This window comes from Phytophthora ramorum (assembly GCF_020800215.1).
Source record: "Phytophthora ramorum isolate Pr-102 chromosome Unknown Phyram_PR-102_s0007, whole genome shotgun sequence".
Lineage (NCBI taxonomy): Eukaryota > Oomycota > Peronosporomycetes > Peronosporales > Peronosporaceae > Phytophthora > Phytophthora ramorum.
The window spans coordinates 1,665,835-1,692,804 of record NW_027150653.1 but is presented as its reverse complement, the minus strand read 5'-3'; the positions used below and the strand labels follow the sequence as shown (position 1 = coordinate 1,692,804).

Here is a 26,970-nt window from a genome sequence, read left to right as displayed (position 1 = left end):
GTCAAGATCTATGAGATGAAGCTGAAGTTACCTGCTGCCGTTCGGAACTGGCGTTCGAACTTGAATCCCAACGTGCGCCGGAAATGGAAGAAGTTCCTGAAGGAGTTCCGAGATATGTATTGCAAGGCCAAGACCTCGGATTCAGAACGTTATTACACGATGATCCAAAAGAAGGCAGAAACTCCGCTGGAATTTTACTACCGCCTGAACAAGGTGGCCGACAAAGCGGGGATCGAGTTCAACGCATCGAGTAAGCAACGTGAGCGCCATCTGAAAGTATTCACGAAGAAGCTTCTGGACTCCCGCCTCCGAACGACTTTGCAAGGACAACGTCTGCGTCGTCTGAAGGACCTGGAGTATGTCCTGAAACAGCATGAAGAAATGAATCAAGACGACGACTACGATACTCCACCTCCGAAGAGAGACTTCCGAGCGGACAATGTCCCTCGTGATCGATTCCGACCGAAACGTTCTGGGAGGGCCTATGTCCTTCACGATGACGATAACCGGGATGGCGAACATGGCAGACAAGTCCATTTTTTGGAAGATGTGGAAGAAGTGACAAGTCGAGAACATGTTCCGAGTGTGCTGCCTACTCCAACTGCGGATGCCACGAACGTGCCCGGTTCAAGCATGGATGACCTTTCCGAAGCAGTATTTCGTGCGATGGAGAATCCTGGATGGCGGCCACCGACTTCTGATTTCCGTTCGGATCGCCGGCAGCAACGTTTTGGAAGTCCGAACGCGTCCAAGTTTTGTGACAAGTGCAAAGAGTTTGGACATCTGACGGAGAATTGTTGGTCGGATATTGAACGTGATCGATGCCGTAGGATGGGACATCCGACACACCTCTGCAGGACTCGTCCGTGTGCGATTTGTAACCAGTTTCACGAAGGCAAGTGTGAAGAATGGAAGGTTTTTCAAGCGATCAAGAATCTTGCACGTCAAGGAGCACTGAAAGATCTGCCGTCTCCTATCCGGAAGCAACTTCTGGAAGGGAAAGTGGATCCAGGGGAACAGCCGTTAAACTAGTAAGCCCGCTGGATGGGGATCCAGAACGCGACGGGCTGAAGAAACCCCCCGATATGTGTCTTCTAGTGTATGTTGGTCCGGAGTTGAGACGCCAAAAACAGGATAAACATCAATGCATGACCGTGACTCCGGAAAGTGGTGACCCTCTTTCAGATGAACTTCGTCCTGAACGAGTTCTGTCGGAAGGTGTACGGCCGGAAATACAAGATCCGGATGTACCTGTTGAATTCCGACTGGGACCAGGCGAACGATATGGCTGGTGGGAAGATCACTGTTCGGATGACACGAAACGGATTGCGATGGTTCACGGAGCGGTGAACAATTGTCGGACAGACATCCTTTTGGATTCTGGAGCGTCAGTAAGCATGGTGAGTTTGGATCTTGCGCGTAGACTCAAACTCAAGTTAAGCTTCTGCAAACAGCTCCGGGTATCTGGACTGGGTGGCATTCCGACCATCATCACCGCGAGTGCTGAAGTGAAAATCACTTTGGGTCCGAGAATTGTGTATGTCTTGGAACTTTGGGTCGCGAACATTGGTGAAGGTGTCGACGTGTTGCTTGGAATGAATTTCATGTATTCCGCTGGAGTGCGACTGTGCGCACGAGAAGGATTGGTGCAACTTCCGGATGAAGAAACTGTGTTGCTATCAGGACGTGGTGCGGATCATTACCACAGAGGTTTGGACCTTCCGGTGAGACCGCGTGAAGAGCTTTTCCTGCGTCCAGGTGAACATGCTATCGTCCGGATACATTACGGACAGAGCAATCCACAACGTGATGTAGTTTGGGCTGGTCGGGGAGACCGATGGGTAACCCAGATCATCTATGCTGCTAGATCGTGGGCTGTGGCCATCAAAGTGGTGAACATTTCCGGAAGGTGTCTTAGCATTGACACTCGGACGCCGGTTGCTCGGATGATCGAGTTTGGCTTCTTCCCGAGGGCAGGACGTTTTGTCCGCCCGGGTCTCCGAAGGTATCAGGAGTGGCAGACTCTCATCTATGAGAATACCGAATCCAATCAGATGCGTTTACGGTCTGAAAGATTTGAGCAGATGATGAGGGACGCCGAACCTCCTTGCGTCCAGAAGTCCGAATACTCATGGCCGGCTAAGCTATTGGTTCGACCGCTTCCTGGAAGCGACCAAGTTCACATGGTGCAACTTCAGGAGCTGCCTCGTGTCTTACATCCGAAAGTAGAGGAGACTCTTCCAGATGAAGTCATCGCAGAAGACACGGTGAAGCTGAAAAAGGACCCTGAGGTTGAGGAAGTGCCACGTCCGGAAGATACTGGCGACGGATGTCATCCAAGGGAGTCGGAGGTCATACCAAGGGTTGAAGAACGTTTGGAAGGCGCAGAACTTCTGACGGACGACGTGGATTCGGACGGAGATGAATTCTTTGATTCGATTAGTCTGAATGAAGAGTTTCCGGATGAAGGTGCTAACGATGTGAACGATTGTCTGGATGACTTGTCAGGATTGGACGAACTCCGGGATCAGCAAACCCAAGCCATGCTCTGTACCCCAATCCAAAAGTTGAAAATTGAGTATGAGAGGTGCATGCGTCTGAATGCAGAAGAGCTGGATTTGGAACCCGCTGTGTACATCCATGAAGGAAGTGACTTGTTAGCCCAATTGCGTGATCAGCTGGCGATGCTTCCGGAACTCCAAGAGTTGAGCCCGACATGTGATATTGATGCGGCTGATGTGGGAGATTCGGAAACGACATCACCTCTGGAAGAGCAGAAGCTTCGGTCCATCCTGAAGTATCACCGCTCTATTTTTCTGGGTGATGGAAATGCCGCTCCTGCTCCGGCAAGAGGAGTGATTTGTGATTTGGACGTTGGGACGGCCAAGCCGGTCGCACAACGCGCCCGATCCATCGCACCTCATTTGGCTATCAAGGTCTATGAGTTACTCAAGAAACTCTTGGAAACTGGATTGATCAAACCTTCCGAATCACCATGGTCCTCTCCGATCGTGATTGTCCTGAAGAAAAACGGTGTAGACATCCGGATGTGTATTGATTACCGGATCGTCAATGGTTTTATCGAACTTTCAAACTACCCGTTACCACTGATTGACGACTTACTGTTAGGATTTGAGAACGCAATGTGGTTCATGAGCTTGGATATGGCTAGTGGATTCTGGGCGGTTCGAATGTCAGAGCGTGCCAAGTTGATTTCGGCTTTTGTGTGTCCGTTTGGACACTTCCAATGGGTGCGAATGCCGTTTGGACTCAAAAACGCGCCTTTGGTGTATCAGGCAGTAATCAATAACTGCCTGTGGGGATTCGTCCGGCTGCCTCCAGAGGAAGAAGCTGAAGTCGACCAAGACGTCTTGGATTTCCTGAAGTTGCCCCCTCCGGCAGCCAATCTTCTGGATGTGGACACTAATCCTGAAGTCCCGACGCTGACTGAGTACATGACGGTGTTCAAAAGGAATATCCCTGCACCATCTCAGATGGGCCCTGTCTTGGGACGTAGTTCCTATATCGACGACATTGCACATGGAGCTGAAACCTGGGACCAACTTTGTGATGATCTGAACGCACTCCTTTTCAGGTTGAGGTACTGAAATATTTCCGTGAGCCTCCCTAAAAGTGAGTTCGGAAAGAAGTCGATCCCGTATCTGTCGCACGAGATCAGTGCTGAAGGCATCCGAGCGACACCTAAGATTGCAAAAGGCGTTCAGGACTTGCCGTTCCCAAGCACACTGAAAGGGGTACAATCGTTCCTCGGAAGTCTCAATTATTATCACAAGTTTATTGAGGACTTTCCAGTGGTAGCTGCGGTGCTGTATGAACTCTCGGATGACCAAGTGCGCTCAGGACGTAATCTGTCAAGAGCTAAGGAGGCCTTTGGAATCCTGAAGCGGAAGATTGTCTCAACTCCGTTGCTACGCCATCCGGATCGCTCCCGACCGTTCGTCATCATCCCGCATGCCAATCAGTGGGCCGCATGTGCAGTCCTCGGGCAGGAATATGATGGGAAGATACACCCGGTCAGGTATACCGGCCGCGTCCTGAACGACTCCGAAGTGAGGTATCATGTCGCCGAGAAAGAGGTGATCGCTATTATGAGGGTGCTTCAGGTGTTCCGGACGATTGTTGAACATTGTCCACTGATCGTCTATACGAGATACTCCGTTCTGAAGTGGGTCATCACTTCTAAATCCGCCGACGGAAGATGCGTCCCATGGGGACTTGCGTTATCCGGGTGGAACATGGAAATCCGGAAGGTTCAACGGGACGAGGACGGTCTGGCTGCTATCATGGGCGCTGGGATTACTCCGCGTGAACACTTAGACAAAGTTGCTGAATCATTGATTCCAGCGAAAGGTGAGATCCGGCAGCCGCCTGTGGTGAGTGTTGAGATGTTGGATGCAGATTACGATGGGATCGTCCTTAGCTTCGATGGAGCTGCCAAGACATCGACTCATCAAGGAAGCTGCGGGTGCATCCTTTGGAAGGTGCCCGGTTGGACCGTTCTAGAAGCACATGGTTATATTCTGAAAGATGTTACTGTGAATGATGCTGAGTACTATGGACTCCTGAAAGGTATGACGATGGCTTCCGAACGTCAAGTCGAAGATCTATTCGTGGTCGGTGACTCCCGGATTGTTATTCAGCAAGTGCAAGGTTTAATCAATTGCAACCAGCCTCACCTGCAAAAGCATCTCGCGGAGGCTAATGTTCTGAAGGCCAAATTCCGGACAGTAAGGCTGGCACACCTCAAGAGGGAGTACAACCAAGCCGCCGATTACTTGACTTCCAAGACGTTGCTACTGGGTGAGTCATGGGAAGTCCAAGATGAGAATGAGCTCCGACACCTGGAAGTCGTGTCTAAAATACCCGAAAAGGTCACGAAGACTGACACTCCAGACGGCGATGACAGTTCCAGTCCAGTGGGACCCGGAAGCTCTGATGCGAGGGACGCTCAGGAAGGAACAGTGCTTCCTGATGCTGATTCTGCCCCGTTGTCGGCAGCCGCCAGAGTGATGGCAGTCATGACGAGGTCAGGCCTCCAAACCACCGAATCTCTGGATGGACCACCAATGGGACCTCTGGAATTCCAAGCGGAGAGATGGCGTCGCATCAAGGCTCATCAGGAAGAAGACGAGTACTTGTCAGAGATTAAAGATTTCCTGAAGGGTGAATTTGACAGATTCTCACCCAGACGCCTCCGAAAGATTGCCAAGGTTGCTGACTTATTTGCGCTCGACACTCGCGATGTGCTGTACCGACTTGCACGATCTACCCGAGACCGTCCGAGGGATTTTGTGGATGAGCCAAGGCTGGTCGTCCCGAAGTCACTCCGTCCAGATATGCTGCACTATGCGCACGAAGATTATCAGGGCGGCCATCAAGGCATCACCAGGACGCACGAAAAATTGCGTTCGGGATTCTATTGGCCTGGTATGTATGCGGACGTGGAACGCTATGTGAAAGAATGTATTGATTGTGCCAGCGGTAAGGGACGACCTCCGAATGCTGGTCCGTCGCCTGGAAACATCGAACCCAGAAGACCTTTCGAAGTTGTATCGATGGACTTTGTGACACACATGCCGAAGTCCGAGCGTGGGAACACCTTTTTACTTTTGTTCCAAGATACGTTTTCCGGATTCGTCATGTGCAAACCCATGAGTTCGACGACAGCTCAGGATGTAGCGGAAGCTTACGAAGAGTGCGTCTTCCGAAGGTTTGGAGCAAGTTCGATGTTACGTCACGATCAAGACCCAAGGTTTATGAGCGAGGTGTTCACCCGCTTCCGAGAACTTTTAGGAAGTCGACAGCGCGCTACACTGGCATATCGTCCCCAGGCAAATGGCCAACAGGAGCGGTCCGTCCAGACGGTGGTCAGGAGCATCCGTGCGTACATTTCGGAAGCGGATCAGAGTGATTGGGACGATCATTCAGAAAGACTCATGTTCGCTCTGAATACGTCATTCGACGCAACTCGCCTGGACACGCCATTTTATCTGGTTCACGGATGGGATGCCCAAGGGACGTTATCTGCAATGTTGGGTCCGAAGCCATCAAGTCTTCAGGAGAGGACCGCTTATGAGTGGCGACGAAAACTTCAACGGGACTACAGCTATGCGAAAGCATGTGCAGAAGACCTACAGAAGAAAGCTAAGCGTCACCGTTCGGATGCGCAAACGCAGAAGTGGAAAGAACTTTCCGACAGACTGAAGTCCGGGTTCGAAGTGGGTGACTTGGTGTGGTTGTACATTCCGAAGGTCCAACCTGGACTGAGCAGAAAGTTGGCCCACATGTGGCATGGCCCCTTCCGAATTGAGGAAGTGCATGATGACTTCAGGGTGAAGCTCAAGATCGAGGACACCGGATATCGTGTCAACCCTTGGGTGCACATCAGTCGTTTGAAGCCCCGGGCTCTATTTCCAAAACGCCCGAATATGGAGTTGAACGTGAACGAAGATGACGACTTTGATGCTGCACTACTTCCAGAAGACAGTTGGGAACCGGATGCTGGAAGGGACGAGTACGAAGTTGAAAAGATTTTGGACTTACGCTGGTCCAAACGTACTCGTACTTCCAGGCGGCGCCGAGAGTACCTCATCAAGTGGAAAGGCTATGATGAACCCGAGTGGTTACCAGTGACACAACTGAGCTGTGGTGCCTTACTGTATGAATTCAACCAAGGTACACGTGCGAGAGCTCGCTTCCAAACTATGCAAGCAAGTGATGACCATCCAAGAGTTTAGGCCTTCGAGATATCATCCTTTTGGATGGATCAGACGAACGGACTTTTGGAAATGTGTGATTATATTGCTGTGAAATTGGAGTGAGTATCGAGTGTGTATTGTAAGTGGCGAATTTCGAGAAGTGGATACTATGGGAAGTTGTGATTGGGAACATTTGGAAAGTGAAGTGAGTATATTTCGGACGATTAACTTTGAGACTACTGGAAGAGAAAAACGTGCAGATGTGTGACGACGTCCGGATGGATTGCCAATGGAAGACTAAGAGTCCCATCGTTGTGGTTTTCGGTCGCTGGAACCCCAACGAGACGGACCTGTCTACCAGAATTGTGCTCCGGAGGGACTTCGTAACGCGCCGGCGCCGGCAACTGACGGTCGTGCGGGATGTCACGTCCAGAAGGAAGTGTGCTCTCGCCTTGGAGAGCAAGTGCTCGATCCAAAAGCAGTAACCGAGAGGGAGTCTGAGCCGACGATCGTCCCGAAGGTGCATCCATCGACTCATCCGCCGCGTCATCGGGAGCTTCCTCTTCTTCCGGAAGTTCCTCTTCCACCTCTTCCTCCTCGTCATCGACGGGCGGCGGAGTTGGGGAGGGGACGCTTGGAGACTCGCCAGCGACATCACCCCCACTGGGGCAACCGTCGCCAGGAGACGCCGAAGGCGTCTGCGCGGAGCTTGCAGGAGGACCTGAAGTGCCAGTGGGAGCCATGCTGTTGCTCACCAGGCGGGAGATTGCGATTTGATCGCGCTTCGACGACGTTGATTTCCGACCGCCAAGAAGTGATGTGATTGGACGATCCGGGACAGGGCGAAGAAAGGAAGCGACCTCCGCCAGTTGAAGGACCAATCCGCCGTCCGGATGTGATTTCCGACCGGATACCCTGGTCAATTTGGGCACGTGTGATCTCATCACAACCTGTCAGCTCGGGGGGAAAGCAAATTCCTCTATGAAAGCTTATGACGAGAGGGACGGTTGACACGTGGCGACTGGACGTAAAATGTCCGAGCGTCGTTTCCCATTTCCCATGGAAGCACTCGCAGTGATGATTGGTCCAGAAGTGCGCGCGACAGGGAAGAACGAGGACGAACGGAGAACTGGTACAAGTTCCCACAGCATACTGAGACCAAGTGACTTCCAGAAGTCCCCCCAATGTCGAGTTACTTCCGGAAGTCATGTGTGCCTTCCGAAAGTTCCTTCCTGATGTGACTCGCAGATGACCCAGACGTTGTGGGTGCGGAGGCTGACCAGACGCTCCTGATTTGTACCCACCAAGACCTTTCCAATTTTCCAGTATACAAAGCCCAAGATATTAGCGACCGACCAAGACGACCAGCCGGATATGTTATGCACGAAGAGCCGGCTTGCGACCAGGATGTGTCAGCCTCCCGGATGCTGATTACGCCAAAGGAACCCTATAGTGAAACCAAGACAAATGTGCATGTGGAAGACTTCCAGCAGAGACCTTGACAGAAGACTTCTAGCAGAGACTAAAAATAACAGAGAGTTCGTTTTGCCACCAAGGGCGCAAGTGTTTTCCAGGGCCCTTATCAGTTGGCCTGGAAGCACGCTGGGATAACGCCGGACAAGCCGCCGTGTAATTCCGGGGACCCGGGTTCACCCAGCCTGCGTTTGGACGCGTCGTAATCGCGAAGACCGCCGTGGAACTCTCCGAAAGGCTCAAGACCAAATTAGGCGGTGACCGAGTGACGCGCATTCGTACGTGATCTGTCCTATTTCATATTTCAGTTGGGAGTGTGTCCTCTAGACCCCCCATTTCATAGTAATTGCCGTTTCAGGAGGTTGTTAGTAGTCACCCCCCGGAATTTGATCGAATAGACTGCTGTGTGATAGGACTGTATATTGAGTGATCCGGAAGTGGTTTTCCTTTTGGATATATCTGAAAGTTATCTTCTGGAAGGAGTTATAAATCCTCCTTACTGGAAGTGGTGCGCAACAAGGGTGCATCTGGAAGTGACCAGTCTTCCAGGTGAAACACAAGTAGACTGGTGTACGGACCCACTGCTCAAGGGTCCAAAAGAATAAGTAGCAGCTGTATATTGTGTATAACTCTCTGTATTATTTGGTCATCTGGGAAGGCTTTGCTAGTGGTCTAACCCCAGCTGTACTAATTGCGTCGAGAAGTGAACGTACGCACTCTGTATTCTTGTATTCATTTTGATTGTGTAGGAACAACTCATCAGGTGGAGTCCGGTCTTCCGAAGACAAACGACACCTATAGGGATTACACAAGGTCACACGCCAAGCTACTTCCGGAAGTCCCGTACTTTTGGAGGTAGTCTGACCCCATTGGGCTTTCCGAAAGGCGAAGTTTAAGCTTCCTGATCGGCCGAGTCTTCTGGCGCGCGTGCGCTATACACCCTGGACGATAAAGGCGTTCACCCGCCTCGCCTCATATCGTCATGATCAATGTCCTCGATGTTGTTTGCAGGAGCTGGGGTGTTCACGCTGACAGGTGCGCGAAACGGCGCGCACAACTTGTAGCTGAGTAACCTAAGAGCAGCGAGGAGTTCGTTGATGTTCACCTGCAATGGGACTGGCACGTCCCGAATCTTGACGCGCACGAGGTATAACTCATCGCACACTTCTTGCTGCACAGCTTCCATGGCTTGTTCCATCGCAGCTTGTTGAGCGTCCACACATTGATGCTGGTGGAATGTCGTTTTGTCGGGAACGTCCAGTGGAGAAGCCCCAGGAAGCCGCGCCTGTGTGACTGTCATGTACCTCTGAGCTGCACGTTCTGCTGCAATTCCTTGCTCGCGAAGCAGTGTAGCAACTCGGAGCATCTGCTCTTGAATCCGTGCTGCGCTGACGCGTCAAAGCATAGTCAGCTACTCGGCTGGCTTCGGCACATAGAAAAACAGCAGACACTCGAAATCGGTATGTCCGTTCCTTCTTAGGCTCGCCTTGTGCCACGCCCTCTCAAGCTGCGGTAGCAGCGCATCGCTTGTCTTGGCAGATAACCTGGAATTCGTTTGAGGCGCATTGTTGCTTGGCTTCAAATAGATTTTGAATTCGGCGCACCTTCGCCCAGGCAGCTTGCTCTCAAAGCGCTCTTCCACCTTCGCACACAGTACCCGATAGCTATCGTCTCCACATAATACAAACGCAGGTGTAGGCGGCACACCGTTCCTGGTATTCAAACGGCACGTTGCATACTCAGGTAGTGGGATGATAATCTCCATCGTGGAAACGACATTGAACCGCATAAACAAATGCTTACAAATCCTCGTTCGATCCTCCTCGTATAATAAGCTCCCTGCCGCTGATTCCTCGTCTGCTTGCTGCTGCAACGATATCTTCTGCCGTCGCTGCTCACTTGAATCTCCACGGCCACTAGCTCCCCAATACTGCGTCGAACAGCCGCTTCAGCTCATTCCACACATGCCAACCAAGTAAAATGCCTGCAGAGGGAATGGAACGGAACTCCCATCTTCCGCGTGCGGAGTTTTCCCATTAAGCTATACGGGCGTGGTGTGTGCAGCGCGGAGCATGAGCCGTCGCCGTCTGAGACGCTTGATCTCATGCTGACTTGATTCTGAATGAGGGCGGACGGGAGAGAACGCGTGGCCTTCTCTCTTTGTCCAATGAAGTACAATAGCCAATCCGACCTGATCAATGGGTAGGGTTTTGAATTGTTTTTTAGTATGACAATGCTGCTGATTAGCAAATCCGATTTGGCTCCGCAAGCCCTGTGCAGGGCTTGATACCCGCCGGCAAAACGCCAGAAAGACACAATACATAGGACTAATATAAGCAGAATAAATCGCTACAAGTGCGACAGCTGCACTGTAACCTAGTGATGCAGGGCCATGTATACCGCAGGCTCACCTAGATACTGAAGGCTAGAGCGAACATTGCAAGTGTGGCAAGTAAGGTTAACTAGGAATCAGTTATGACAATGCTTAGCCCAGTCAGAATTGCCCTACGGCACACCGGTGATCCTTGGCCCTCATTGGAGTGGGAGCCTTGAGAGCGCATCAGCCATAATATTCTCGTGACCTCAAATGTATATCATTTCTGGCTCAAATTCTTCGATCTCGAGGCGCCAACGAAGTGTTTGTGGGTTGTTGAAGATTGCTTGAATCGAGTTCTTGTGATCAGTGAACAATCTAGTTCGACGACCTCAAAAATCGAGTAAAAAACATGCAGCATCTCAAGTACACTTAGCAGTTCTTTCTTGTTCATCGTTGTTGACTATCATCCTGATTAACCATGACCTTGCAGTATCGTAGATCCGCTCCCGTAGAAGAAGTGAGCAGTCAGCTCGAGATTCGCCAACGAATGCACAGTCCTTTCTTTCTCACCTCGGTCTACCGCTGGCCTCTGGCGTGGAGTTACAACAATCGTATAATGCTGCTGTGTTTTTGTGCATTTTCGGGATCAGAATATCATTGGTTTTCTGTTCTGCATGATAACTCCTACCAGCTGGCGTTCAGAAGCGTCTGTGCACGAATCGAAAACTTCGTTGAAATCGGGATATGTAAGCAACGCCTGTCGCGTTATCATCCTTTTTGCCGCCGCGAAGGCTCCTTGTACCACAGCTTTACACCAAAATGGCTGTTTAATTGATGTTAACGCCGTGACTGAGGCGAGCGCCTCAGAGCGATCGTTTTACATGTTTCAGTACTAGTCGATCATCCCAATAAAGAGGCGGAGGTCGTGGATGTTCCTGGGTCGCTCCAGTTGTAGGCTTGCTTCGATCTTTCGTTGGATGAGCTTCTTTCCCTCTATACTCAGCCGGAACCCCTAGTACTCCACTTTTTTCATGCATAATCTGCTCTTCTTGGAATTAATCACCAATCCAGCGTCCTCCACTCTCTGTAAATGCTCGAGATGCTGCTCAAATGTCTCCGACAAAAGCAACATGTCATCCAGATAGACTCTAACGAAAGGAAGATCACCCAGGATAAGTTGCATCACTGCCTCAAATTCGTCCGGTGCTGTGTTTATACCTATCGATAGTCAACAATAGCGATATGCTCCGCATGACAACAACACCGCCGTAAATGGACCGCTTTCTCCCGCCAGCTCTCGACTATAGTAACACATCGTAAGGCTCAGTGCCGTGATGAACGCGGGTCGTGGCAGTTATGTTCGACATGAGGGTTCACGGAGCATCGATGGAGTTTTCAGCTGCAACAGCGCCTTCAACCTGGATGGAAGCCATAGGTATTCAAATGATATTCTACCCGGTAGGAAGAGGAACTTGCAGCGAGCGTATCAGATGCTGTCCTCGGGGTTGCCAGGTTTGCCTCAAGATGGATCGTCCGCCATAAGATGCTCTTATATATTCAACTGCTTAGAATCTATATACAAACTCAAAATTCGATCAATTTCTCTGTATGAAGTTGCAGTCATTAAAGAGGTACCCTAGCAACATTCGTTGCACTGCAGTTAGATAACGGGAAGTGCCAAATCAGTGCACGCCATTGAATGAACTGGGAAAGCGGCTCGTGCGCGACAACCACAAATAATTAGCAGCTCGTGTTTATTGCAGAAGAACAAGCAATCTAAATACTATTGCCGTTCCGGCTAGTTACGCACTGGTACAGTAGATACGAACAGTTACATACAAGCCAATAGTATAAAAAAAAATGCAAGTGATCAATTGAGTGCACGCTGCTATATTTATTCACGATGAACACTGAGAAACATCGTCATTGCCTACCAACACTCCGACAAAATCTTCATTAATTCTAGTTTTCCTGTCCATATTGTCCGCAGCAGGTGGAAGCGTCAGTATCTCACTTCGTGACTCCAACCGGACCTCCTCACGCTTTCGCTTCAGACAATAGTCTGTACCAATCTCGCCCTCTGCTCCACTGTCGGTATACAGCTTCAGTCGCTTCGTCATGTTGGCGATCGATGGAGGAAACAACCCGGTGCAGGAAAACCCGCTGATGGCGTTGCTGGGTCGCTCAAAAATTGAAGTAACATACGCAATCTGAATGAAGGCTTCTTTAGACAGCACCATGTCAGCTGTATTGTGCAGCTTCGGCTGCAGTGCGTCCGTAAGTGCATTCTTGAAAGGTTTGAATACGACGACGTCTAGCGGCTGGTACATATAGGTAGCATTTGGTGGCAACGCGAGCAGCAACATTCCTTCGTCGTGCGCTGCGCCAATTGACTCCTAAATAAAATACCCGTCCAAACCGATAACCAAAATTAATATCAGTTTGAGCGTATTTTGGTAAGTGCAGCACGTATCGATGTCGAGACGAGTCGAGCTGTTGTCCAGCACTAATACGATATGGAATTCAACGCCAAGTCTTGTAATTTCATCCACAAACATTGACAACCACAGACGAAAGATGTTTCCGTTGCTGAACCCCTTCGGTGCACCTGTCGCCCGTGCACCCTTTATGGAAATTCTAGCTTTCTCGGTCTTGTAAATGCGTTTGCCTGGTAGAGCAATAAGGGGAGGAATCGCAGATCCCGCAGCGTTTACCGCAGACACCACTGTCATGTGGAAGTTGGGGCGCGTCTCCTTACTCCATACGTTGGGGAAGCCCTTGAGCGCAATCACCTTGGTCGACGTGCCCTTAGGCATAAATGAAGTCTCGTCCATGTTAAAAACACGTTCTCCCGTTAAGCGCAACTCGATCACGTGCTTGGCGATGGCGTGAAATAGAGCACGAACGGCGTCATAGTCCACCGTGTTCCGCACGTGGGCTATCATCTGCGCCGTGCGTGATGCAAGCTCAGTGTGGTGGGTTTTAAACCACCGGTACTATCCTTTGGTGAGCGGATTAAACGGCGTTCAAGCACATGCAATCCAGGTGACGAGGCCGTTTCTTACTCTGGCGACAACGCTGGCTTGGACCCTCGACGCTTTTCCATGATAGCCCCAGTAGTTTGGTGTTCCTTGGACTTCTTGAAGAGCGTGCGAAGGGGCGCTGACGACGTTCGTGTCACAGCCGCAAACGTCTCCCCCTCGTACGCCCTATTCAAGGCTTCTTCGACGTCCATCTTCTTGTAACGTCCCTGACGCACCACCATACTGCCGCTTGGGCTCCACGTTTTGTGGTGCCACCAGGAAACTCGGTAAAGGCAACGTAGTGCTAGCCACCACCCAAACAGAATAACTGTGATAGTTTAAACGCTCCTGCAAAAACGTATATAACGTACACTAAGGTGATGCTGGGATATCTAGCCAATCAGGGGGCACCACTATAAAAAGCGAGCGGTGATTGGACAAGGACTTGCATCGTGCACTTAAATGATTCCAGGCACTGAATTAGCACTTTCCGTTACGGGGACTAATACATATACTTCACCTTTATTATTATTAGATTTGTTTTACACGAGAAAGCTCTGTTGGGCTCTTAACACTAGGGTAAATAGTAGACACAAGAACGCTGTGGTGTATGCCTTGAAGCTAGGGCGCCATATTTTTCTTTTCGGGGTGCGGCTAGGACAGCATTTGCGACGGCAATGGTCAGTTTCCTCCAGCCAAGATGCCGAAGGTAACGCCAGCTCAGGAGGAGGCCGTTGTTTTCTGGTCGCAGAAGTGGGAAGTAACAGCTAGGTAGAAATTGCTTAGAGAGCAGAGGTCTGCACGGCAGAGCTCATTCTTCATTTCTCCCCGATCTCGACCCACCACTCCACACCCCGAGTATGCGTTGAAATGAAAATCATTTACCGCACCACGCTAGCGAGCATTTGAAAACACGTTTGTACTTTGTCGTTTTGCAATAGGTACTTTTTGCGTCAAATACTTTTTTTTACATTTGGTAACTTTTGTGTCTTGGTCGGATTTTTGTGTGTAAACTTTTTTTGTATGATTAGACAGGATGAAACCTTTATCCTGTCGAGTTGGTCGACAACCAATGTAAATTGAGCAGCGTGGCGTTCGTGATCGACACGAGTGACTGCGTCGGTCCACAGGTGAAGCGCCTTGAGTTCGCCAAAAACTGACGAGTGCTGGGGCCTTCCCCACCAAATGAAGTAAAGCGTTTCGTACGCCCTGAGCCCCTCGCGGTTTCAGCTTCCATTGATGGCTGTCCCTTGCGTGCCTGTCAGCGCTTTGTCGGTCGTGTCTGCGTGGCCTTTCCGGTCTCTATGCTCCCCACTGAAGGACGAAAATCCGACAGCCTGCTATACTAACATGTGCATGCTTGCCGTGCACTTGGAGGTACGACTTGAACTGCTGCCCATATGTAATTGCAGTTACTCGCTTCAACTGCGCTGCCCTCGTAAAGAGGAGCTGACTGAGAAGCGGCTGTGTGCTACCATTTCGGAGCTCCGAAACCGCAATAATTCCCCACTCACGCAAAACGTAAACCATCGTGCTCGTCGGTTACTAATTGCATAGAATATATCACTTGATCTGTTGGACAGGAAGGCGCTCCGTGTCCGGATTCCAAGTGCCCACTGCCGCCGCACCAAGATGAGCCCGACGAGCTAACGCTATGAAAACGTATTGCGGTGGGTACGATTCCAGCGTCACTTCCTGCTGGACACGAGCCCCGGAAGCCGGTCCATTGGCTGAACACTTCTTCGGCCGAGCCCCGACGAAACGCTATAGTGCCTCAAGTCGAGCATGGCACTCACTCGTGCGAGCCGCCTCCAAATGTGTCAAAAGTACAGCGGCGTGTTGCAGTAATCGGTGTTACTTTCGGCTCGGGGTGCCTTCGCCACGAAAATGCACCGCCCCTATAGTGTTCGGCCAGACGCAGGATGCTCCACCACAGAGGCGAAAGCTGTCGCTCTTTCGGCTTTTCTTCAGTCTGACAGACGCTGCTCGAGGGCTGTCCGAGACACAGCGAGGCCGGCACAACTGCATTTCACGTCTAACGGCGTAGTCAACCCGCCCGAATCCGTCTCGCACCACAGTCTGTTGAGATGGTGTCGCTGCGGGACTTCCAATCTACCTCCTCTGTAATGGATACCGGAAGCTCGACTGGAACAAGAACGACCACCACTTCCGCCCTCACGTCGGCGACGGAGAGTACAGCATCAACAGGAACTATCACCACCTTGGCTGCCACGACAGCGCCATCAGTGAGATCCAGGTCGGTGACGACTAGGAAGGAAACAACTTCGTCGGGAGAGTTAATTACCACAGTCACGACCACAACAGTGAGCACAAGCACGTCGAAAGCAAGTAGCAGAACCAAATCATCGACCACTAACACAGCAGCTTCCAGTGGCGCGACCAGCGAGCGCAACACTGCCACCGAAGGAAACGCAGGCAGTGTCTCAACCACGACTATTACCACCACGGAAGCTGAAAACGGGTCATCGCCCGTGACGACGGTAACCTCGGACAATGGTGTGAATACGACCAGCACTTCCACCACCAAAGATGCGGTCACGGGTATCACGACTGTAACAACTACTACCAAGTCGGACACGGACATGAATGGATCTGCCAGCAGCTCTACCACTTGGGTCACCACTTCTAGCGGATCATCCGGAGTGGTGAATACAACGGAAAGCACCACCACTGGAATTTTAAATGCGGCGGGTTCTTCGGTGTCTACCAGTACAACTGCAGCATTGTTAGGAGCAACAATGGAAGGAGCTTCTTCTTCAACGACAAGTACGAGCACCACCACAACCACAGAAGGAAACTCGGCTTCTCCAAGATTTGAGACGAGCACTGGTAGCACTACCGGCACCACAACTGCAACGGGTGGAAGCTTGGTCAACACGACGACGACGAACGGGGCGCTCGGTGGCGCCACTTCAGCTACTGCAATCGCTTCTTCTACCACTGGCGCGAGCTCGGCTATCACGAGTACAACAGAAACAAGTGCGAGTTCTTCTATGGGATCAGCTACCAGTGCAACTACATATTCTGGTGCTGCAAACTCTACTACTACTAGCGCAACGACATCGCGTTCGGCAAACGGTGCTGCTACCGCCACAGCTTCGTCTGAGGAAAGATCGACGACGACAACCACTACCTCGTCAACCGGATCCGAGGGCTCTACCACCGTCCTAACCGATGGCAACACCAGCGTCGCCACTGAAAATTCGGCCACCTCCACAGCTACGTTCTCTGAGGGGTCCGCTACGACCTCCATGACTGGCTCCAGATCAACAGCGACCTCATCTGTCAGTTCGTCTAACTCCTCTTCGACTTCGTCTTCATCATCGCTGGCAAGTTGGTTCACCAGCAATTTCCACGACGAGGAGACGCAGCTTGTCTCAAGCGCTATGAGCTCAACTACTACGGCGAGTGCGTCTCACCAGGTGTGCGATGGACTCCCGGCACTGGTGACTCGTTCCAGCACCGAGACGCCAAACGGTGGTTGCCCGGGTGAACTTACTGCTCTCAACGCGTCTTGCACATGCCTTACGGGCTACAGTGAGACCGCAATCTCGTGGACTTTTCACATCACAGCCGAGTCCTGGAACTCAACCACTAGCACGACCACGCGTTCGCTCACGCAATCGTCTTCAGACGAACTGGCAATCAACACCATTCGTCCGATTTGGGTGTCCTCCAGTCTGGAGACGTTGGTGATTGAGGGTGCTGGAGAAGCTCCGGCTGAAATTGAGTTCACCGACGAAAACCGTGTTGCTTCGGGCTCTTCACTGGCCCTCGTGCGGTCGGTGAGCAATTCTACCAACATTTCAACGCTCTCCCTGTACAACCTGGATTTGAACTCTGTGGCGGAAACAAACTCGGACTTCGTGCCTGCTACAGTCACGAATCTGACGTTGCGAAACTGCAACATCTCGACGCTAAGTACCACCTTCACGCGTGACTGGAGCTGGCTCCAGTACCTCGATTTGTCGTCGAACAACATCGACACCGCGTACATCGGCGGCGTCGACCTCAAGGAGCTGAACCTGTCTCACAACGCACTCGCGGTGTTCCCAGCGGAAAGTCTTAACTCCAGCGGTCTGCAAGCGCTCTACATTCAAGGCAATGACATCACGGACTTCAACGTCAGCCAGGAACAGTTCGAGAAGATCCAGGGGCTCACAGCGTTCACGGCTGACCAGCCAGAGTCCTCTTCTACTTGCCAAGATGGCGCATGGCAGTCGGTGCACGGCATCACTTTCTGCGTGCTTGGCGCGTCTACCGCTGCAGTCCCCGATTCGTCGCAATCATCGGCGTCGAGTAGCGACAACGACAACGGCGGGCTTGGCTTACTTGGTTACTGGTTGATCGCGGGTGCTATCATCGTGTTTTTCCTGCTTCTGCTGGTGATTTGGCAGCGTCGTCGCCACAGCCGCGAACGAGAAAGCAGTCCGATGGTGTCGCCCGAGGCCGTGGAGCCGACAACGCCAAAGTACAACGGAGACGATGCCTTTGGTGATGCACTAAACCGTGACGCCGAAGCAGTTGCCCCTGCTGCTGTTGGTGCTGCCGCTGGGGCTGGTGCTGCTGGAGTTTACGTAGGCTACGGCCGTTCCCACGGCAACAGCATCGATAGCGAGGACACATCACGCGGTGTGGATCTAGCTAGCAACTCCGTCTTGGCTTCGTGTCGACTGGATTACGACGAAGTGGCTCTGGGTCGCTGTATCAGTCGTGGTGGATTTGGGCTCGTGTTCGTGGGCAGCTACCGAGGGCAACAAGTTGCAGTGAAGAAGATCCGCAACGAGCGTGGCGTTGGGCGAGAGCAAGTCGAACAGTTCGTGCGCGAGATTTCGCTCATTTCCGGGCTGAACCACCCTCGTATCGTAGAGTTTGTCGGCGCGTGTTGGACCACGCCCGCTGAGCTGTCAGCGGTGACAGAGTTGATGGAGCGCGGTGACCTGCGTGACGTCACTCGGCGATTCAAGCGCCGCAGCTACCGTCTCACATGGGAGGCGCACAAGGCAGCCATCGCCTTGCACATCGCTGAAGCTGTGACGTACTTGCACGGACTGAGTCCAACGGTGATTCACCGCGACCTGAAGGCCAAGAATGTGCTGCTGAACGCCGATATGGAGGCCAAGCTCAGCGACTTCGGTATCGCACGCGAGCGTAGCTTGTACGATGGCAGCGAGCACATGACGGTGGGCATCGGCACGTCGTTCTGGATCGCCCCAGAGGTTCTGCTTGGTCACGACTACGATGAGCGTGCGGACATCTACTCGTTCGGTGTCGTACTCTCCGAAATTGACACGGACGATTACCCGTACTGGAACGCGCAGCACCCGCCGCAGGGCAAGGTGCAGGAGAACGAGATTCTTCGCCTCGTGGCCCGGGGTGCCAAGCGCCCGGCCTTCTCGGATGACTGTCCGCCAGCAATATTGGAGCTGGCTGCACGCTGCCTTCGCGCCGACCCCAAAGAGCGCCCCAGCGCCTCCGAGATCGTGGAGTACTTGCAGGAGCTTGTGCAGGACCGCAACTCCAGCGCGAGTTTTTCGGCAATTACGCGGCCTGGCAACTCGTTTGACTTCAATACTCACAGTACCAACAGCAGTTCACCCACACGCACGGCACCGGCCAACGCCATAATGAATCTGCGTCCTTCAGGCCAGCAGATCCAGCAAAAGCAAGCTATGGCAGAACCCGCGTCGGCGGCTGCAGCTTATGCCGCTGGAAAGCGCACGACGACGACGACGACTACCACAACAACAAAGGTGGCTTCTTCGAGCATTGGCGCGGGGGTATCGATTTCTCGCCCCACCGCTGCGGAAGCCCTTGCCCCTGCACACGAAGTGGTGGTGTCTTCTCCCCAAGTGACCCACCAAGTGGTGCGTACAAAGCTTCCTCTCAAGGGTAAGCGGACCACGACTACGACAACAACTACAGCGCGGCGTGCCGAGCAGGGTAGTACGGGAGGGATTACCAGCGGACACGTCCCTACCGGGATGGTAGTAAGAAGTTCCAATGGAGATAACAGGGGGCGGGGCTTTGGCAGCGAGAGCGTTCAATCAAACCAGAGCCACGCCAGAGCCACGTCACCAGCCAGCTTTCGAGCAAACTACCAGGATAATTTAAGCCAGCAGCGACAGCCGAGCTCATCGAGTGGAGAGGAAGAGAAGAAACACGAGATCGGCATCGATCACCAACGGCAAACGTGGGTCGTGTACGATGATATCAAGGAGCTGTAGGTATGTTTACTTCATGTTCAGGTTTTGAATAATGGATTCGTTTTCACGAAGTTGCAGGACATTGGAGGCATAACTTATGCTCACAAGACTCTTATGAAAAGAGCATGCAGCAAATGGATGAATATCGCCATCATTAAGAATGCAAAAACCGTTGCTTAAGAGCTGCATTGGTGCAGTTCTCGCCCTCACACCCCAGCTGCGATCCCAGTGTGTGAAAAGTGGAGCAAGGCGATGTCACCGACAATCCGCCAAGGTGGAAGGAGACGAACGCAGCAATAAGTATCTCGCTACACACCGTCCAGCAATGCCTTCAGCGTTCCATCGGTTCATTTTCACGACTACATGTATCGCAGTCCGATGTCGGTATGGCTCGAGCTAGGACCAAGCACAAGTGACGCAATGGTCTTTCCAGGGGCACTCGTGTTACTCACGACTCATTTGCTGTTTCAATTTCTTAAGTACCCTCAGAGCTGAGAGGGGCAATACCAACTAATGTTAGCATGAGCCCCGTTATCAACCGTACAACGTGTTGGTGACCTGCAACAGACGCGAAATCGCATCAAGGCGACCGAGTTGAAAGTAGCAGCGCTCTATGCTGCTCGCGTCTGCGAATTGAAACGCGATCACAAAAACGTACTTCGAAGTAATAGGGAGCACTTGACTGATCGGTGCCCAGCTCAACTGCACTGGCCAGCAGGAGCCCCACCCCACGATTAACGTGGCTACAACGGATCCCCGCGTCAGCCTGACGGTCAGGCGGACTCGTATTCTTCTTTATACCCGGCAACCGCCACTCTGACCCATTTAGGACGCGCGGCTTTCAACGACTGGCACGACGCTGAATTTTCGACTCCATTCCCTATTTATACTGCTACTCGGTTGGCGCCTACTCCCGTGCTCGTGCTGGATGAGTGCAACGTCGGCGTCGGGGATATCGGACGTGCAGGTTGAAAATGTGCAAAGTTGGTTTGTTGACAATTTTCTCGATGGCGAGACACAGCTCTTCGGTGGCCCAAACACAGCACTGAAGGCATTGGATTCGAGCCTTCAGGTATGCGGTGGGTTACCATCACTTGTGACAAGGTCATCGACAGTGAAACCCAACGGTGCCTGTCCCGAGGTGTTTATAGCCGTGAACGCATCCTGCACCTGCTTGAGCGGATTCGACAAGAACGATGATGCTTGGGAATTCCATGTACAGCCAAAAGGTAGCGACAATAGCACGACAGTATACCCCGTGGCGCTGAAGTCGACAGACATATTAGAGATCGACGCCATCCAGACTCTCTTCGTACCCGAAGCGCTTCAAAAATTGTGAGAGATTCAACTCAAGATCATAATAATGGTGGGATAACGTTTTGGATGACCGCAGAAGTATTATAGGTATTGGCGACTCGCCACTCCCACTCACATTTCTGCCGGAATATCGGAATCAAGGCAGCGATGCGCTTCCCATCGCTCGTACACTCGATTCAACGTCGAATTTAACGACCATGTACGTTGTCTAACTAAAAAATGTTCTCTCAAAATTCGTTGTGGTAACAGTAAATGATGGACTGCTTTTGGTTGGAATTTTTGCGCACCAGTGAGTTGGTGAATATCGATATGTTCACGATTGCAACAAGTGTATCCGCATTTATGCCATCTTCGACAACCCGTGTGTGAGTGGCTGCAGCAAAATATTCCCGGGCCTTTTGGCTTCGCATTGATTTTTCTAACTGGGGCACGGTCCTTTGCCTGCTGTTCGTAGAACTCTGCGGAGTTGTAACATCACCTCATTTGGTTTTGAGTTTACCCTGGGTCTGAACAATCTTACACAGTTGTAAGCATAGATCGCGCCATGGAAAGATGGAATATGTTTTCGTTAATGGTCTGGTTGTGCTGGCGATGAATTTTAAACACAGAGATCTATCTTCCAACAATTTGGTCGCCGCTTACGCAGGAACCGGAAACCAGCTTTTGGCGGACCGATGTTCTCTAACGTTCTGCGAATTGGAGGAATAGTACGTGTCTCGATGTTCTTTGGTTAAATCCATGCGCTATTGAAACTTATCATGTGTTTGTACCTGTACGTAGTAACCTGTCCTACAACAAGCTCACGGAGTTCCCCACGACACCGCTGAACGTGAAATCACTACAGAAATTGTACGCCCTCGCAGTTGGCCATCTTCGGGCTTCCCACAATTCAAATCCTAAATAATTAATTCTGTGTTTTGTGCTTGACAGCTACATTCAGGGGAACGATATCAGCAACTTCACCGTAAATTCCACTACGTTCAAACTAATCAAGCGCTTGGCGGACTTCAACGCAGATTCACCCGACAATTCCGCCGTGTGCAACGCGGGACAATGGAAACTTGCACACGGCACGAATTTTTGTGTTACAGATAGTGGCTCGCCTTCGACGTCAGGTTCGTGTTAATATGTGGGCTTATTCTTTTTAATCGGTCGCTAACAATCAACATGCCCCCCCACAGACAATTCGTTCAGTCGCACGAACCCAATTATGTTTGTACTTATTGCTGGTGTCGTCGTGGTGATCTTGCTGATGTACGTACTGGCGTGGCAATGGATCACCTACCGGAAAGATCGACCATCGGAAACACTTTCGCGTGCATCCAGCCACGATTTCTATTCAATATTTAACCGCGACTTCGAGGACCATGAAACGATGCGTGTGCGATTGGCCGCCGACCCGATCATCGTGACAAACAGGCTCGCCTACGATGAGGTGAAGCTCGGGCGATGCATCAGCAGGGGCGGCTTTGGGTTGGTATTCACTGGCACGTATCGGAGTCGCCCAGTCGCCATCAAGAAGATTCGTGTGAATAAGGACGCCGAGGCAGACCAGATTGAGCAGTTTATCCGAGAGATCGCGCTCATGGCCATACTTCGGCATCCACGGATCGTCGAGTTTATAGGCGTGGCATGGGAAGCTGTCGTGGACTTATCGGCAGTGACAGAGCTGATGACGCGCGGCGATTTAAGCACCGTGCTGCGTGCAAATCAACTGACTTGGGGTGACCATAAAGCCACGATCGCGCTTCATATCGTCGAGGCCTTGGCTTACCTGCACTCATTGAACCCAAAGGTGATCCACCGGGACCTGAAGTCCAATAACGTGTTGCTGAATGAGGAGATGGAAGCCAAACTCATTGACTTCGGTATCTCGCGCGAGCGCCATGGCACGGAGACACACATGACTGCTGGCATGGGCACCTCGTTCTGGATCGCACCCGAGGTGTTGAGAGGCCAAGACTACAACGAGAAGGCCGACGTGTTTTCCTTCGGCGTGGTGCTCTCCGAGTTGGACACGAACGACTACCCGTACTGGAATGCGACCAACCCACCAGGCGGCAAGCTACAAGAGGGCGAGATCCTGCTGCTCGTGGCCGCCGGCCAGATGCGGCCGTCGTTCTCAACCGAGTGCCCTGCCCCCATCTTGGGGGTGGCCAGTCACTGCTTGCAAGTGCGGCCTGAGGACCGCCCTAGTGCCGCGGAGCTGTTGCAGGTGTTCCAGGAGTTGTTGCTCGTGCAGAGTATGTCCTCCAACACTAGAGTGTCCTCCTTGAGTATGGACAGGATTGGCAACGGAAAAGAGTAGCTGGGCTGACTCATCCTGCAGCAAGAAGCAATACATGTACCGAAAGCGAAATATTGGTACACAGACGAACCGAGTGCAACCGGCGGTAACGGGCAGAGTCTTGACTGCGCGAGTGTCGTTTGATGTGCATAATGCGCTGTATCCACCAACCTTCCACATGGTCTCCGATGCAGCCTTGCAGGCCACAGACTCCCAGCGGCTGGCCCGTTGAGGGCAGTTCCGGCTTCAAAGCGACTTGCCCATAGAGCGTTGCCGACGCAGTGGGACGAGTTGCGGCGCTCAAAGCTCAAGAACGCGTCGACCTTTGTGCAGAGACTGAGCCCCGCTTCAACACCGCGACAAGATGCCGACCAGCAAGATGCATGCTGTCTTCCTGAAGCGCACTAGAAGGGTAGATGTACATTGACTCAGTGCCATTGAGACTCGATTCACTTGACGGGTTCTGCTTGGATAAGATTTCTCGTCAGCATTGCACATTGCGCGCTTCTGTCGTAGATTTATGCCCGCGTTGGCGGAGCTGTCCTCGACCTGGGGCGTTCAGCGCAGCAAGCACCAGACTGCAGCGACGAAAATCAGTTGCAGCTGTCCTGCAGGCTCAGAAAGCGCCGTGCAAATGCCCAACCTGTGCGCGACTAGCGATTGCAATGGTCTGTTGACCGCGCGAGTCGCGCGTTGCCTTTGTGGACGCACAGTGGGCACCCATTTCTGTTTTGCATTGTGAGGCGCGCCAGGAGCACTCGCGCGTAGCTCACACTTCACGACCCGCATACATATGCCCATTGTATCAGGCGCTGAAGACCGTGCGTGCAGACTACTTTCCGACCACTTTTTCCCGACTACGTCGCCCCTCCCCACCATATAGCACATACTCTCTACCATTCGAAGGGGTCTGCCCTCCCGAGCAAATAAACTCACAAAAGCCATCACCGAAAAAGCAGCATGGAGCAGAGAGCGCAACCTGCTGTCACTCGCTCTTCGGTCTCGTAACGCTCGGAGCTGTCGAAGTCCATAAATCCAAGTAAAATAATAGGATAAAATGCTGCGGATACTGGCGACGCTGGCGATGACGACGGCGGTCGCGGCCTCGGCGTCCTCGAGCGGCAGCGGCGAGGAGATCGACGACCAGGTGAAGGCGTGGCTCGAGAACTACATGGAGGACGGCGAGACACGCCTCTTCCCGAACGACATCAAGAGCGTGTGGGGCAGCACCATCGGCAGCAGCCTCACGGCCAACTGGAAGGCGCTGCCCGTCGTGTGCGACGGCAAGCCGTCCGTTCAGACCAAGTCGAGCTCGCTCACGCCCAACGGAGGCTGCCCCGACGTGTACACGAATGCGAGCGTGAGCTGCACTTGTCTCGAGGGATACGACGACGTGACCGAGTGGGAGTTCTACATTGAGCCCAGACAGGAGCTCGCGACCCAGCCACTCACGCTCGAGTTCGGCGCCACGCTGGGCCTCACGTCGCTCGTGACGATCGTCGCGCCTGATACGCTGACGTCCATTAAGATCGTCGGCGTTGGAGAAAACGTGGTGACGCTCAATGTCACGGCTGAAGCCACGGGGTGGGACGACTACGACACGTCCAACCCGTCGCTCATGGAGGTGGGCACGGACTCCAAGCTCGAGAAGATGTGAGTGCTGGCTTTGCGTGTGTGGGTGAATGAGGATGTGGGTTGACGGATCTTTTTGGTGGTTGATTAGTACATTAGAGAATGTGGACTTATTCACTGCGCTGGACGCCTCGACGGACTACATCCCGCTCGCGATTGAGAACTTGTACGTTTGGCCTCGAAGGTTGAGTGGCGAGACAAGTAAACTGACAGTTGGAATATTTGTAGGACACTGCGCTACACGAACATCAGCCAGGTGACGTCCACTTTCCTGCAAGGCTTTGCCAGCCTCGAGTACCTGTAAGTGTGGATTTTTCGGCAGGGTTTTATCGGTTAGCTCACGGTCTCTTTGTTCTTTTTGTTGCTGCAGTGACCTCTCGCACAACAAGCTGCACGGCACGTACTCCCGCATTTCGTCGCAAATGTGCACGGCCAACCCATGCCCGATGAAGTCCATCAACGTCAGTAACAACGCGCTGACGCAGATCCCGTACCGCATGTTCTACCTCAACCAGCTCAACAGTCTCTACCTTGAAAACAACGCCATCGAAAATTGGACCGTCTCGAGTGACCTGTACGAAAACATCGCCGGGCTCACGAACTTTAACATGGACCCACCCAACGACACGTACGCTTGTGACAATGGCACGTGGATGACCGCCCACGGCATCGATTTCTGCGTGTTAAACAGCACAACAGCGTCAACGGAGTCGGATACGGTGTCCAGCAGCAACAGCTACCTTATCTACGTGATCGTTGCAGCCTGTGTCGTCGTGTGCGCACTGATTTTCGTGTTCATCCGGCAGCGTCGTGCGAACAACCGCCGGAAGGAGCGAGACGAGTCGGTGTTTGATCACACACTGTCGTTCGACTCTCACTTCTCGGCCAACACCAACATCATCAATGATCCGCTCATCATTGCTCACCGCATTCCGTTCAAGGACGTGAAGGTAGCCAACTGCATCAACAAGGGTGGCTTTGGTCTTGTGTACAGTGGTGTATACAACCGCCGTCGTGTGGCCATCAAGCGCATTCGAACAGATTTGTGCCAGGACATGAAGCACGTGGAGGCGTTCATGAAGGAAATCTGCCTTATTTCAACGCTGGAGCACCCGCGGGTTGTTGAATTTATTGGCGTGGCGTGGGATACGCTGCGTAACCTGAGCGCCGTGACCGAGTATATGGAGCGTGGAGACTTGCGCGAAGTGCTGCACAGCTTCAAGTTGCGCAACACTCCTCTGACGTGGGAGGCGCACAAGTATCGTATCACGCAGCACATCGGTGAGGCTTTGACGTATCTGCACTCGCTGGACCCGAAGTTGATCCACCGTGACCTCAAGTCTAAGAACGTCCTGCTGAACACGGAAATGGAAGCTAAGCTTAGCGACTTCGGTGTGTCGCGCGAGCGTCACGCCATGGAAACTCACATGACGGCGGGTATCGGGACGTCTTTCTGGATTGCTCCCGAGGTACTGCTAGGCAAGGACTACGACGAGCGAGCCGACATTTTCTCGCTGGGTGTGGTTATCTCGGAAATTGACACGGAGGACTACCCCTACTGGAACGCCAAGAATCCGCCTCAGGGTGGCAAGGTGGAGGAAACCGCCATTCTGCGCATGGTGGCGGCGGGTGAGCTCATTCCAGACTTTACAGAGGACTGCCCCAAGGCGATTTTGCAGCTGGCAAAGGCTTGCTTGGCCGTAAACCCGGATGATCGCCCGTCAGCTACAGAAGTAGTTTACGCGATTCAGCAGATCATGACCCGTTCGTCGGTCAGCTACTACGGCGGAGCGTCGTCATCGTCGACCTCTTCCCGTCCAATGTCACTGTAGCTAGAACGGATAGTTTTTGGAGAAAAAGTTAGCGTCCGTACAGACGCGTGGATAGCGTTAGAAGTATCAACAAGGCAACCTGTTCTCGTGTTGAAGCGCTTGGCGCGTGATATCTTGTCATGTTCTCTAGCCACTTCCTCAAA

At 52.3% G+C, this 26,970-nt stretch overlaps 7 protein-coding genes across 7 annotated transcripts; 4 read left to right on the top strand and 3 right to left on the bottom strand.

Annotated features, from left to right (window-relative positions):
* Window positions 1–2,684: 2,684 nt before the first annotated feature.
* KRP23_8518 (Retrovirus-related Pol polyprotein from transposon 297) lies at window positions 2,685–6,758 on the top strand (the record flags this gene model as incomplete). The annotated part of the gene is made up of 2 exons (XM_067893967.1): window positions 2,685–3,601; window positions 3,680–6,758. The coding sequence occupies 2 exons, from the start codon at window positions 2,685–2,687 to the stop codon at window positions 6,756–6,758; spliced, it is 3,996 nt and encodes a 1,331-aa protein (XP_067743447.1).
* A 197-nt stretch (window positions 6,759–6,955) lies between these two features.
* Window positions 6,956–7,462, bottom strand: KRP23_8517 (uncharacterized protein; the record flags this gene model as incomplete). Its single annotated transcript, XM_067893966.1, has 1 exon — window positions 6,956–7,462. The coding sequence occupies one exon, from the start codon at window positions 7,460–7,462 to the stop codon at window positions 6,956–6,958; it is 507 nt and encodes a 168-aa protein (XP_067743446.1).
* A 1,688-nt stretch (window positions 7,463–9,150) lies between these two features.
* Window positions 9,151–9,558, bottom strand: KRP23_8516 (uncharacterized protein; the record flags this gene model as incomplete). Its single annotated transcript, XM_067893965.1, has 1 exon — window positions 9,151–9,558. The coding sequence occupies one exon, from the start codon at window positions 9,556–9,558 to the stop codon at window positions 9,151–9,153; it is 408 nt and encodes a 135-aa protein (XP_067743445.1).
* A 6,021-nt stretch (window positions 9,559–15,579) lies between these two features.
* Window positions 15,580–16,806, bottom strand: KRP23_8515 (uncharacterized protein; the record flags this gene model as incomplete). Its single annotated transcript, XM_067893964.1, has 1 exon — window positions 15,580–16,806. One exon carries the CDS (start codon window positions 16,804–16,806, stop codon window positions 15,580–15,582), a length of 1,227 nt encoding a protein of 408 aa, XP_067743444.1.
* Window positions 16,807–16,939: 133 nt separating this feature from the next.
* On the top strand, window positions 16,940–19,780 carry KRP23_8514 (Dual specificity protein kinase shkA; the record flags this gene model as incomplete). The annotated part of the gene is made up of 2 exons (XM_067893963.1): window positions 16,940–18,047; window positions 18,771–19,780. The coding sequence occupies 2 exons, from the start codon at window positions 16,940–16,942 to the stop codon at window positions 19,778–19,780; spliced, it is 2,118 nt and encodes a 705-aa protein (XP_067743443.1).
* Window positions 19,781–21,418: 1,638 nt separating this feature from the next.
* Window positions 21,419–23,384, top strand: KRP23_8513 (uncharacterized protein; the record flags this gene model as incomplete). Its single annotated transcript, XM_067893962.1, has 7 exons — window positions 21,419–21,441; window positions 21,531–21,602; window positions 21,685–21,783; window positions 21,857–21,925; window positions 22,007–22,191; window positions 22,258–22,511; window positions 23,052–23,384. The coding sequence occupies 7 exons, from the start codon at window positions 21,419–21,421 to the stop codon at window positions 23,382–23,384; spliced, it is 1,035 nt and encodes a 344-aa protein (XP_067743442.1).
* Window positions 23,385–24,420: 1,036 nt separating this feature from the next.
* On the top strand, window positions 24,421–26,827 carry KRP23_8512 (uncharacterized protein; the record flags this gene model as incomplete). The annotated part of the gene is made up of 5 exons (XM_067893961.1): window positions 24,421–25,016; window positions 25,087–25,161; window positions 25,224–25,295; window positions 25,366–25,945; window positions 26,543–26,827. 5 exons carry the CDS (start codon window positions 24,421–24,423, stop codon window positions 26,825–26,827), a joined length of 1,608 nt encoding a protein of 535 aa, XP_067743441.1.
* Window positions 26,828–26,970: the final 143 nt, after the last annotated feature.